Consider the following 13,900-nt stretch of genomic DNA (forward strand, 5'->3'; position numbering starts at 1 on the left):
CCAGTTTGGGAATGATTAGCAGGCAGAACCTTGTGGGAGGAGGTGACACAGAAGAGTAGGCCTTACAGTTTCCAAAGCTTTCCTCTTTCTCTGCTTTCTGCTTGGGAATAGGGTGTCAAAGCTCCCAGCTACTGCTCCAATGCCATGCTTAACTGCCTGCTGCCAGACTCCCTGATATGGGCTCTCTGGATCCAAGTGTGAACCCCAAATTAAATGCTCTCTTTTGTAAGTTGCCTTGGTCATGATGTTTTGTTACAGCAATAGCACGGTAACTAAGTGCCTTTCTTCTGTAATTCAATAACATTGCTAATAATTTACAAAGACATCAAAAACTACCTGTTTTATTTTTAACATTTGCTTACATTGAATTGACAGCATGATCCTCCTCTTTCACTACAAGATAATACGTCAAAGCTTAAAAACTGGTATTTTTAATATGCCACAAGTAGATATGGAAAAATGAGTTTATATTTTTGGAAAACTTATAATTTTACAAACATTGATATTTACAATATTCTTTAATGTAGATATATACAACATAACATTTAAATGTATAAAATAGTTTTAAGTCATATATTGTTATAGAACACTGTAAATGCATAGTGAAAAAATTTACAAAACTGTTAATATTGTGAGAAAACAGCAACAAGTTCATAAACTGTCATGCAATATCTTATATACAACACAACTGTATAAATCAACTCCAATCTACACATTTAAAGGCGTTTATAAAAGACTCCTCTACATAAATCATGCTAAAATCTAATTACAACTTTAGTACTCATATGCTGAAGCAGATGATCTTTTTTTTTTTTTTTTCTTTTCAAGACAGGGTTTCTCTGTGTAGCCCTGGATGTCCTGGAACTCACTTTGTAGACCAGGCTGGCCTCGAACTCAGAAATTCGCCTGCCTCTGCCTCTGCCTCGGCCTCCCGAGTGCTGGGATTAAAGGCGTGCGCCACCATGCCCAGCTTTGTTTTGTCTTGTTTTTTTTGTTTGTTTGTTTGTTTTGTTTTATTTTTAAATGACAGGGTCTTACTATGTAGTCCTCCTGTTCCAGGCTAACCTTGAGCACTGGAGAGCTCCCTGACTCTGCTTCTGAGTTCTGGGATTAAAGGTGTGCACCACCACACAGGCCTCAATTTTTTGATAACATATAACACCGGAAATATGAATTTATTGAATTCCTGATAAGCTACTAGGAACCCTCAGACACAACAAAGCAGGTTATTTTCCCTGGAACTCACATGAATATATGACAGAAACAGCAAAGGACAAAAATAAAAGCTACACAGATGCTGCGAATTAATTTCGGCTTTAAAGTTTAGTTTCATTTAGAACCTTTTAAGTTCCTCTTGGATGCTTTTATTTCCTCCTGATTTGGTCGGGGCAATAAGGGAGTAAGGTAGAAGAGATATCAGAAAACAAAGTTACAGGAAATGAAAGCATGCATGAAACTTTTTCAGAAAGGTCAGGAAATAATAATCGAAGGATATTACATTATTCTGATTTTTCTGGATACATTATAAGATATATTGTTCTAAGAGCTAAATACAAAACTAGAGATGAAGCTCTAGAGATAAAGTTTGTTCGTTAAGTTTGTTAATGCTAACACAACAGAATGTGTGTGCTCTTCTTGTGCTTCTGTGCAGGTGCTTTTCTCTATGAGTGTCACGTGACACCAGATTAAGTGCCTTGCTGGTAAGTAGAAAAGGGAAATTTGGGTGGCCACCTCTCCTGCTGAGAAACCAACATAGGATGTCTGCCGGTGAACTTCAAGTGTGTCCACAAGCAGGTGGCCAATTGGGTGTCTTCAGTTGGCACAGAGCAGAGACAGAGTGGAGGCGTGCACAGGCTTTGTTGGCTTCTCTAGCGCCTTCCTTCCGTCAGGACTCAGCAATGTACATGGGAAAAGGTAAACTAAAGAGCAGTAGGACAGCTTAGGCTGGAATGCCGGGGCTGCCACTTTCTCTGTCCTTAGAAACGAAGAGGCTAACGGTGCTTCCAGTCTGCATGCTACCAACCTCACCTAGCCCGAGAGGAACATTCTGTGGAGAAGCCTGGACCAATGCTAAACAATAAATGACTGCAGGCATTTTCTGAATGGGTCTGTTTAATTACTTTCAATGAATGATATAAAGCTCTTGTACCTATGAGCTGTGAGAATGGATGAATAGATGAATATGAGGGTTTGACAGTAAAGGGAAAAAAGGCACCTCACCCTGTGAGGTGGCGCACAAGCTGTAAAAGTAGGAACCTAAATAAAATTCCTATCTACTGATTTCTAACTACTGCACCTCCGCCTCCCATGGATGATCTAAGCCATACTGAGTTCTGGCTAGGATGGGAAGGACGAAGTTCAGATGTCCAGGCTTGTGACAGGAGGACCTGCAGTGCTCCTGGCTGGAGTGAAACAAACACCTGAGTGGTGGTAAGGGATGGAGAACACGGTCTGCATTTTTCCAACAACCCTCTCAGAACATAAACCATTCATCAGGTACAGTCTCAAATTCTCAGAATTTTGAAGGGTGTATAACAAACATTTTACTTAATTTTATTAGGAAAAATAATCCAAGTTTTAGATTAAAGGAATATTTTAATCCAAAATGTGAATACTGTCATGTTATACAAACACAATTATAAAATGTAATTTTAAATTCTATATGGAAGAGGTCAAAGTGAGCTAAAGTGCTTGGTGCCTAAAACCTCATGAGCATTGAGCAGGTGGCCATACCAACTCCAAGACTGGGAGCTCCTAGCCATTTAAAAGGAGTGGAGAAGAAGGGCCAAGGTTAAACAATGGCCAGCGAGTTTTACCTTACTGGTCTTGTTCCACTGATTTTGCTTTCTTGAGTATTAGTTTTGAAGAACAGTAAGTCTAATATAAGAGAAGTACTATTATTAAGTGTCCTTAACCATGTCAGAATAAGAGACAAAATTTAAGCTCAATTTCTATTTTTATGCACCAATAAAAATAGAACCCAGGATAAAGAGACTCAGGCATTGCTGGTCCTCCACTTCTGCAAACACTGTTGGGAAGGGCGGTCTCTGTCTGTCTCTCTCTGTCTCTGTCTCTGTCTCTCTCTCTCTCTCTCTCTCCATGAACTTCTGTGTTACATGTCCCCTCAAGTTCCAGACTCATCTGTGCTTCTTTAAGGTCTTGGCTCTAACCAGTCTCAGGAGGCCTAGGTTGGCCACCTACAGCTGCCAGAGCAAGTAGACACTAGGACAAGAGAAGAGAAGGCAGCACAGAGAACAGACAGAAAACAAAAGCAGACAAACAATAACTGAATATCCTGAATTTATGCTGTTAAAAACTGGTTAAGAATCTGATTCCTATGTAAAATATTTCCTCAACAGTAGGTTTGAGATACTTGCACTTTGTATATATTTCACTGTATTTAAAAATATTTCATAAGATAAATTACAAATATATTCTACAGTCAGAAAATAGTTGTATTTTCTCAATAGTTGCTTAAAAACTTCTGTTCTCAAGGCCCTACACTCTGACTATTGGCACCCGTTGGGTCCTTACAATGTATAGATCAGGGTAGTGAATACTCTTAACCACTGGCATGTGTAAAGTCCAGATTTGAGAAAGAACTTTTTAAAATTCAACAGCATTCTAGGAAAATTGCAAGAAAGTAAATTATCATCCATTTCAGGTCTGTGCCAACAGCCTATGAAGAGACAGGTGAAGAGGAAGGAAAACAGAAAGGAATGAATTAATTGCTACTGACTTTTGTAGCCTTGTGTGCTTGAAGAGACAACAAGTGATAGAATTCAGCTCTTTGAATCTCAACTGATGAGTTTAGAGAGCTGAGCGTGGAGCGAGGCCCCTTACCAAAGCTTAAGCAGATTAGGTTGAGAGCTCAGGATTCCTGATTTTTGCTCTGGAGTCCTTGCACTTCCAGATTTCAAGAGGATTTTACAAAGTATGTTTCATTGTTCGTATTAAATGTACAGAGGGAAATGGAAAAACTGCTAGTTCTCTTTTAAAGCTACACATTAATTTTGCAATTACACGATCTTATAAAGTTCCAAAAGTGCAGCCTAACAAGCCAGCAGATAAATCAGAGTAGGAGCAACACTCAGGGCTGGATTAGCCTCAGCTACATAAGACAAACTTGGCCTAGAGAAAGCAAACGCCTTTTCTTTAAATCACAGTGCCCAAATCAGATTCAGGTCACCTATGACTGCAGTCACTCCATCCAGTGCTGCCTCCCCCTTTGGCTACAACTACAGCAAAAAAAAAAAAAAAAAAAAAGAAAAAAGAAAACTCTAAACTCACATTCAGTTTCAATATAACAAAACTGTTGCCAATAAGAAGGCCTGGACAGGGTCAAACACCAGTTCTCCAGCAAGCAGAAATATTCACTAATACTTACATGAACAATTTGAATTTACAACATGAAAAAAGTTTACTTTTAATATTCAGCAAGTGCATGAAACTGGGTTAAGCTATGTAAAATACCAGATGGCATTTTTTTTTCTATTGTAATATGTGACTCATTTTTCTCTTTCTCCTGACAGTAGGGAAAAAAGCTAGGTTGAGGGCTACATTACCAAGTCTAGTTCAATGACATTTTGTCACATGCTACTGCAATTGGACAGAGTTGGAGCTAATTATTTCCCTTGTGAAATTCATTTAAACATTTAAATCGCAGAGGAGGCTGACTGTCCTATGGTATAGTGTACACAGTAAGATGAAGCACACACCGCAGACTGAAAATTGGTTCTTCTCCCCTTTGGACTCCTGTCTGAACATTACTAAGGATGCTCCCTTTTGCTGTGTTGGCATGCTGTTAGATTTATTAGTCAGTAGTTCTCAACCCCATTAATGTTCCACACCTAGGCTGCAACATCCAAATAACACACACACACACACACACAATCTCACCACCAGAACATATGGGAAGAAAGTGTGTGTAATGAGATGGCAAAGTGAGAAACAGTCCCTCTGAGAAAAAGCGGAGCTCGGTCATCTCCTAGTTATTAAGCCGCACACCACGAGGCAGAGCAGAGCTCAAGCTTTCATGCCCACTGCACAGCTTAGCATAGGCAGGGCTCTACCACTCTTGATTACCACTATGAGAACAAGGGCTCTCTCTTCCTTCTCACATTATCTATGTGAGAAAGTTTAGAGTTTTATGGATTAAAAAAAAAACATAATTTATATTGCTTTAAAATCTCAATTATTTACAGTAGCATGCCAAGATTAGAACATCTTACTTTAAAATAATTACATGAACAATTCCTTTGTACTATCCTCTTCTGCCAGTCCATTCTCTTCCTTGCTTTTGTAATTGGAAAGGAACAGATTTTCTATTTGAGTCAAGAACTCCTCAGCGATGAAGCAATTGGCTACTTTGCTCAGTGTTTTCCTTAGACACTCCAAAAGCTAGTAAAAAAGAAAAGTTTTATATTTAAATATTTAAGTATTAAGAGGGCTTGCATAACTGTCACTATTTCTTTTTAAACCCCAGATTTCTTAATACCCAAATGAGAAACACTGTCCTCACAAATCTCAGACGAGGGCACTGGAATCACTGGTGAAGGTACATTTAGCTCCCTAACAACTCCGCAGGAAATAAACCATGCGCAAGGAATTCTCCTCACTTTGTACAAATCTGTGATTTTGGCCCTTTTAGCAGTTACATTTACAGAGACAAATTATCTCTAAAGTTTTAAAAACAAACAATGCAAACAACCAAGCACGTAAGCCTGTGGGTTTAGGGATGAAGCACAGGGCCCAGACAGTGTGCAAGGTTCAAATCGGAGCCCATCACAACCAAAGGAACAAAACGAGCACTCAGTACATAGCGCATGGGCAGTTTTCTGGGAATGCACACATTGGTCTTTCAATAGTATATAGAAAAAAGCAGCAGAAAGAACTTGGGAAGTTTAATTTTTAGGATTATTCCCAAAAGACTAAATAAACTAAAATAAAAGACTAAACACAAACCAAAGATGTTAACAGTCTATTCATCTTAATCAGAAGTAGAAAAAAAATTCTAAACCTTTAGAATTTTCAAGTACAAAGTTAGAAATGACCGTTTAAATTCAAATTACATTTATACTATATTTCTTAAAAACAAGTGACCATTACAGTTCCAAGGGAAACACGGTACTTATAAAGTTTAAAAAAAAAAGGTTCTTCACTGTACACAATAATAACCTGCCGAGCAATATATCAGTTAACACTGACAAATGCATTCTACAAGAGAATTATTTCTTAGTCAGTATAACACACTCATTTTACAAAGTGAATCAATAATGGAAAAATTGGAAATGTATCCACAGAACAGTGGGAAACACAGCAAGATGACCAGCTTTGGAATCTGCACAATGGAACCAATTAACAATTAAGGCAACTTACTTTCTGCAGACAAGTTAGGTCGGAATCCCGGCGAAAGATTCTATCCATGGGGACGCTGCTGTAGGAGGGAATTTAAGGAGCAATTGATGAGATAAATATACAATTGGCTGTGAAATAAGCTATCCATAATTTCAGACATCAGTATTCTATTATTAATCTAGGCTTTGCTTTCTCTGATTCAAGTGAGGGACTGCCAATGTGGGGTTATCACAAACCTCAGCACATACCTATTAGAAAGCCTGTATTTTTCGATTATCCATCTTGTCTTTTCAAACACTAATTCCCACTGAGGTTCTTCTAACATCTGTTGTACTTCAAATTTGTAAGGTAAACCTAAGACAAGTTTAAAGAGAAACATTTTCATCAACTATTTCTCCAGTCCCCTTCTGATTAAAATTCTCTTCAACGTTTTTAGATTACAGCTTGGTAGGCTCTTTGAACACACTGAGCGTGCATCGAATGTTTACTGCCTGACTATATTTGCCCCTCCAAGCATGTTTATGCTAAGCTATTACTAATAATTAAGAGTAAACAGTGCCCCTTTTCTGACAGCTCTGTAGAAAGGCATGATGTCCTCTCAGTTATCTTCCAAGCCAAGAATCTTCTGAGCAGTAGAGGGCAGTGTCAGTGACAACCTGGGACTGCTCTCAGCAAAGCAAGGCATCTTTAGAACAAGTCATCAAGCCAGTGACAATGCTGCATCAGCAGGTGGCATTCATATTTTAAAACTGAGACGACCCCAGGCCTGACTAGGAAAACAATGGCACTTTCCCAAGGAAACAAAGGCCAGCCTAACTATCAATATACAAAACAGAGGTGTTTGGGAGAGGAAAGAGACAGCAAGCCTGAGGATAACTAGAGCTCTTTTCATTTCTCAGATCTCCTCTCCTCTCTTCTTATTTCTCTCATTGCAAGTGAAGAGCAATGACATAGTGCGGGGTCACTGAGCAAGTCTGCCTTGGTGAGGACAACACCTGGCACACCTGGATTACCTACAGAGCACAGCTGCCAGCTACAGTAGCTACCTACTGAAGCCCTGGTGCATGCTACAATCCTTTCAAGTACTGACTCTGTAAGCAAGGTAATTTTGTTCCCCATTAACAGAAGATATCAGAGGCAAGTGAGAGTATAAGTCCAACAAAATAAATGGTGAATGTCAGAGCCAGGATATAAAAATAGTTGAATAATTACTATTCTTAATTAATGTTGAAAGTGGGAATAAATACTACAGGGTAGGGCTGACAAAAAACATTACATGTATAGATAAACCGTACTTAACTACGTAGTGTGGTTAAGAAAAATTCTATTTAAAAAAGGCACCTAAGTAAAAACAGCCTTTCATTCAGAATATTTTTATCCACCAAGGTATCAGATAACTAATCAATATGTATATTTTGTAACTGATCAAAGTTCAGAAAATGCTTAGCTATCAGAGACATTCTAAAGTAGAGCCTGGGTTAAAAGTAGGGAAGTACAGTCATCTCAAAGCTTCTAGACAACTTCAACTCTTGTGCCAGATGGGATCTAAAAAATGCAAAGCAAATGACTCAAAGATCACAGCCTGAGTTATATTCTAAATAAAATACTGTTCTGCATATTTTGCCTATTATTTTGGTTGCTTCATTATTAAATCATTTTGGTCAGGAGCAGAATTACATGCATTTTAAATTATTAAATTATAATATTTAAACGTAAGTCACATGTACCCAGTATCAACTAACTGTATTAGAAATGACTAGAATAGAGAGGATCATGATCAAAACTCAGAAGACTGAGATGTGACTTAAAGGAAAGGCAAGTTTATTGTGATGCTTTCTTTTATAACCTTTATAAATTTGAGTTAAGTTGAAAAATTATGTGTATTATGTGCTGTACTCAGTAGGGCATTCTGGACTACTACTGATATTATTATTATTCATTCAATAAAAACTCAGTGCTAACTAGTTGGTACTAGGAATACAAAAACAATAAATAAATTTCATTAAGAGACATAGGCAGAAAAAACACTGCAGATTTAAATATATAAAGATATATTAGCAGTCAACAGGAGTGAGAAGACTTTATGGTTTTGTTTTTTCTTTATTTACATGGCATAGCAGGGAAAACAAGATTGCATTTATGAAACTATTTTCGTGATATGAGAACCATGTTTAATGCACTACAATGTCTCCAGTGCCCAGTATAGACACACTGCTTATGCATGTGATGTTTATAGTGCCCAGAATGTACAGCCTGTGAACACAGTGCTCAGTATATACACTGCCTGCTCTAACATTGCTCTACATTTCTTCCTTTTATTTAAGGCTGTGGGGAGCGGGTGTGGCGGCAGTCCCAAAGGCGCCAGGGACTGCAGCTAAGTCATATGACTTGCACCTGACTTCCTCATATAAGACACAAACATCTTGAGTGCTGCGCAGGTGTACCAGGATACAGGTGAATCCAATTTGGTGGAGATTTGCCCCTGCTGCCCTGATTAGCTGAAGCCTCGTGACTGGCGAGGGGGCGTGGCCTGCGGTGCGTGGATGAGAGAGAGTATAAAAGGAGTGAGAGGCCCAGGGTTCGGGGGAGATATAAACAAGAAGAATCAGGACTGAATAAACTGCTGTTAGAAGGACTGGTGGTCGCGTCGTTCTTGCTGGTCGAGAGCGGGCGCGACATAAGGCCACGGTAACACTAGGATGAAAGGAAAGAGGCTAATTTAACTAGGTGGCACCCATCAAGTCCTTGGCTGATTCACAATGTATCTCATTAAATAGTTTTACAGTTCTAAGTTCTTTCATTTGAGGATAGAGATAGCAAGAACTTATTATTGCTGAAAACTTACGGTAGGTACCATCAGGGCTAACTTCTTCACTTATAACCAAGCAGGTTATCTGGGAATATGGTAAAGGATTACTTCGATTATATGGACTAACAATCATTCCAATGAATTTTGCTCCTCCTCTGGAGAAGTAACTCTGCAATGATAAGAAAAGTATAATTAATTTCAAATATCAATACACTACACAGCTAACTGGAGAAAAGAAAACAAAAAGGGGCCCCATCCAAAGAGCAGCAGCCCAATGAAATGCCTTAAGTGTTATTTTCAGGCCCAAAGTCTTCTGCTTTCCACCAGAAATGATCTTTAAAAACTACATGCAGCACGACTGGGGAATGGCTTAGTATATAATAGTAGTTGCTATGCAAGCAGGAGGAGCAGGACTCACCTATGCAGAATGCACATAATAAACCTGGTATAGAGTTATATGGACATGTAACCTATAGCCTTAGTGCTGGGGATGGACGGGGAGGGAGATGGGGAGACAGGGCACTGCTGAGTACCAGCCTGGTTACAGGTTCAATGAGAAATCCCATCTCAAGGGAATAAAATGCAAAGTGACTGAATGTTCTCCTCTGGCTCATGTGCAAGCACATAGAAGTGTGCACCTCACCAAACACACATATATAGAAAGTTGAAAACAAAAGGCAGCAAAAGGTCTCACATATATAAGCTAGGTATGTTGGTTGGTATATATCTATTACAGTACTCAAGAGGTCAAGATAGAATGGAGAATTACCACACGTTCCAGACTAGCAAAGGGCTACAGAGTAATAGTCATTGTCAAACAAAATGAAACAAGTACTACAAACGTGTTCACATACCATAATGTGACATCATTTGACTATAATGCTCATTAACATGGCAATAACTTACAAATAGCCATCTACATAGAAAATAAACATTAAACATAAAATTGAATAAAAACAAAACTTTTTTTTCCCCAAGAAAGGTATCAATGCTTTTAGCTACTACAGTTACATGTCCTGTCCTATTGCATATTGTCAGTTTTTAAAGGCTCTAGAAATCTGTCTAAACCAAAACAACAACAACAACAACAACAAACCTGCTTATACTCAACTGCTGACCTTCCAAATGCTTACTAATGTAATTTCATGGAAAAAAGCAAATTATTTCAAAACTGCAGATGCAAAGAATGTTAGAATTGTAAAGCTAAAAGTAATAATGTTATTCCATAGAAATCAACAAGAGGATGTGTAATAATTTACAAAATGTAGGTATGTAACAACACACCTGGTATTTGGCTTGTGTGTCAATATCTCGTAAAGATGGATTAGGATCAAATGCAGGATGAGAATGGTACCACCCAATGACACTGTAGCCTCTAAGAGCCAAGGTTTCTGAGGCCTGTGTCTGTGATACAGGATCCATCTCACACTGAAGTCCTGTACTCAGACTGTTACATGGTTCTGCTGCACAGACCTGTAAGAGATTGTTCTTGAAGGATTATAGTGAAACCAATTGTATTACTTGCCAAATAAATTAAATTCCCAAAGTGTGACTGTAGGCTAGGACTTTAGCTAGCACTTTCTAATCTAAAAGGTATGATAACGGTTAGTTTTCCAGAGTGCACTATAATGCCTAAATGTTGCATTTTCAACAGTTCCTATTATATATGAAAATAATTTCAGCAGAATGATGAATATCAGTTTTTACCCATAAGACTAGCATATATTCCTTCCCTTAGTTGTAGCTTTTCTCTGGTGAAGGTAGCGTGTAGCCAAGGCTGCAGAATCCTTTCCCTCTGATAGAAAACAGATGCTCATATGTGGAATGCTAAGTCATTTCTGAACATATAACTTTCTATACTTGCATACTCTCACACATAAAGATATAAATCAATATTTTCATTATATTTTCTAAATTCTATAAAATATTTGGTATAGCATCTGGTAACTGAAATGTTTTAAAAGAAGACTTACTTCAAGGACCTTATCAGCTTCTGAGTATCTTCCTCCTAGAAGCCCAATCACCTCTGCCATAGACACGTGGGCGTGCTAAAGGAAACATGAGGGCAGACTCAGACCACATCTGCAAACACAGCTCCCACATCAATCCCCTCACTATCATGGAATACGGCTGTCAGTGCAGTGACAATGCTCTGAAGGAGAGGCCCTGCAGGCCTCCTGTTGCCTCAGAGGCTTGGGAAGATGGAGCCTTTTCACTGAAGAAATCTGCACTCTAGGGGCACAAGAAGTCCCTATAGAACCTCCTGTAGAAGACCAACACTAGCACACACAATTGGTAGACGTGTCTGTCTGCAGTTACTGAGAACAAACACGGAGCCTCTGCATTTTAGACACGGTGGAGTTCTGGTCATCTACCGGACAGCAGACATTGGTTATTACAATATGGTAAATGGTTAATAATGGTAGTCAGTTGGCAAAACTCACATCAATTCATTTTGTTCTAAACTATGGAAATATACAACTGTCTGGCCTTTCTTCAAAAGAAAATTTCAATTCCTTGTAAAGAGAGTACTTAATAAACAAACAAACAAACAAAAAAAAACGAAAACAAGAACAAAAAGAAATAAAGTACACTGTGTTATCCTTACCAAATTCATTATTAAAAGTGCTTCTGCAGCTACTTTCACCTGAAATGGCTCCTGAAATATAAGGAGAAGGAAAGCATAAAGAGAGAGCCTTTCTTCTCCCTGATAGCAATACCCATCTTTTCTCCTTACCCACCCTACCAAGGTCTCACCATTCATCAAAGTCCAATGCAAACTAGATTTTAAAACACGTAAGCTTCAAAGCCCCAGCAGCAAACTACTCCCTTTCCTCTCATTTTCTGCCTGACTCATTTACCAGATCCTTAATATAGCCTGCCATGTCCAATTCATTTATATACATGCCTCACACACAGAGATAAAGGGTATTTCCCATCCAATTGGAGCATTATTTATAAGCAGTTATTGACAATAAGTACCTGCTTTTCTTCACTGAAAAAATTACAAGGTATCAGTTGGAAAGGATCAAGTGAGCTGAAAGAGAAAAAAAATTAATATAATCTCAAGGAGACTGAGAAAAAGTATTAATCATTAATTAGAAAAATTAGCAATAATATAAATCCAAACTTTTGCCTGAAGGAAAAACAATTAGACCAGGAGAATCCCTTATAAGACGTTAGATGTGCTTTTAGATCTGATAGAAAGCAGGAAATTCATTTTTTTTTTTTTTTTAGCAACCAAAGGTTTATGATAAACAAGGACAGCTGACAAGAGATAATAACACTGCAATGAAAGAACTGTTTCCCTGACATGAAACCCAACAGAAAGTAAGAAGTTTCTCATAAAATTTGGACGGGTTGAGTGTTATGATGTATTCCTTTAATCCCACAAATCTGGAGGCAGAGGTTAGCCTGGTCTACTCAGTGAGCTCTAGGCCAACCAGGGATTATATATTGAGACTGTCTCAAAAGAAAGACATGCACACACCAACACTATCATAATAGATCCACTACAATGGAGATTCAATAAATGCTTTTTAAATTATTGAGTAACAAGTCTGCTAAACTAATGTAAAAAGAAGCCCTATATTATTTCAAAATGTAAAGAAATGGAGAGGAGAAAGAATCTAGGCAAGGGTAGATTTAAAAACATGTTTGGAACCAGAAAGAAACACTAAGAAAGGTTTGACCACTAAAAACAGCACAACAATTTTTAAAATTTATTAATTTCTTAGATTTATAAAGTTTTGCTTTATGTGTCTCAGTATTTTGCCTGGATGCAGGTCTATAAGTTTGTATGTGCCTGGTGTCCATAACAGTCTGAAGAGAACGTCAGGTTCCCTGGAGCTGGACTAATGGAGCTGTGAGCCACCGTAGGTGCTGGGGACTGAACCTTATCTCCAGGCACTGAAACAAGGTTTATAGAAAGAAATTCAATCAGAAATATTTCTATTCAGACACCTTGGAGTAACACGTTGAATTCCCAACTGATGAGCGTCTGTGAGGGTACTTTGTCTTACTAGGCTTATGCCCCAGGGCCCAAAACACGCAGAATTTGAAAATAAAAAAAAGAATAAAGATCTTTAAACTAATTTAAAAGTGGATAAAAACCAACAACACAAAATGATACCCCCCTCCCCCGCTCCCACAAGGCTTATGGGCTGGAGAAATGGCTTGGAGGCTAAGAGGCCTAGATGCTCTTCCAGAAGACCAAGGTTGATTGTTAGTACCCACACCGTCCCTCACAACCATCCAACTCCAGTTCCAGGGATCCAGCAGATTCCGATAGCTGCCAAGGCTGTCAGGCATGCACTTACACTATGTACGCCAAGCAGCCATACACATAAAAACAAATAAAATCAAACGAAAACTAACAATGCAGACTGAGATGGAGTGGGAACGTATAAATGCTGAAGAGTGAATAAACTGAAGAATGTCTCTGAATGTAACCTGCACAGACAGGAGCAGGCTGTTGTTTCCTGAAGGGCTGCGGAACATGGAGGATCAGAAAGCTAGAGAGACAATGGACGGAACACAAGAGTAGATATTGCAAACCGATGCATTAGATACTGAATACCAGTCAAAGTCTAGAAAAGCAAAGGTGACTAATATTAACGTGCCATGAAAAATAAACATTACAAGTAAACTGCACAGACATTTTTAGTGGGAATGCTCTATTGTAAACGAGACACTACAAATTGTAAATCTGATTTTTAAGCAAGATATATATGA

At 38.5% G+C, this 13,900-nt stretch overlaps 1 protein-coding gene across 11 annotated transcripts in view; it reads right to left on the reverse strand.

Annotated features, from left to right (window-relative positions):
• Positions 1–313: 313 nt before the first annotated feature.
• Mysm1 (myb-like, SWIRM and MPN domains 1) overlaps positions 314–13,900 on the reverse strand; it is a 37,119-nt gene continuing 23,532 nt past the window's right edge. For 2 of the 11 annotated variants that reach the window (XR_003954970.1, XM_006503170.4), the window contains 7 exons: positions 12,149–12,203; positions 11,775–11,825; positions 11,140–11,214; positions 10,451–10,639; positions 9,203–9,335; positions 6,379–6,436; positions 314–5,400 (listed from right to left, as the gene is read on the reverse strand). Coding sequence is in view for 8 of the 11 variants with exons in the window: in XM_006503170.4 (XP_006503233.2) it covers positions 6,393–6,436; positions 9,203–9,335; positions 10,451–10,639; positions 11,140–11,214; positions 11,775–11,825; positions 12,149–12,203 (547 nt within the window). In the remaining 3 variants the exon portion in view is untranslated. The other 9 variants (XM_017320259.2, XM_017320258.2, XM_030253612.1 and 6 more) reach the window with 9 other exon arrangements.

Source organism: Mus musculus, chromosome 4 (genome assembly GCF_000001635.26).
Source record: "Mus musculus strain C57BL/6J chromosome 4, GRCm38.p6 C57BL/6J".
Taxonomy (NCBI): domain Eukaryota; kingdom Metazoa; phylum Chordata; class Mammalia; order Rodentia; family Muridae; genus Mus; species Mus musculus.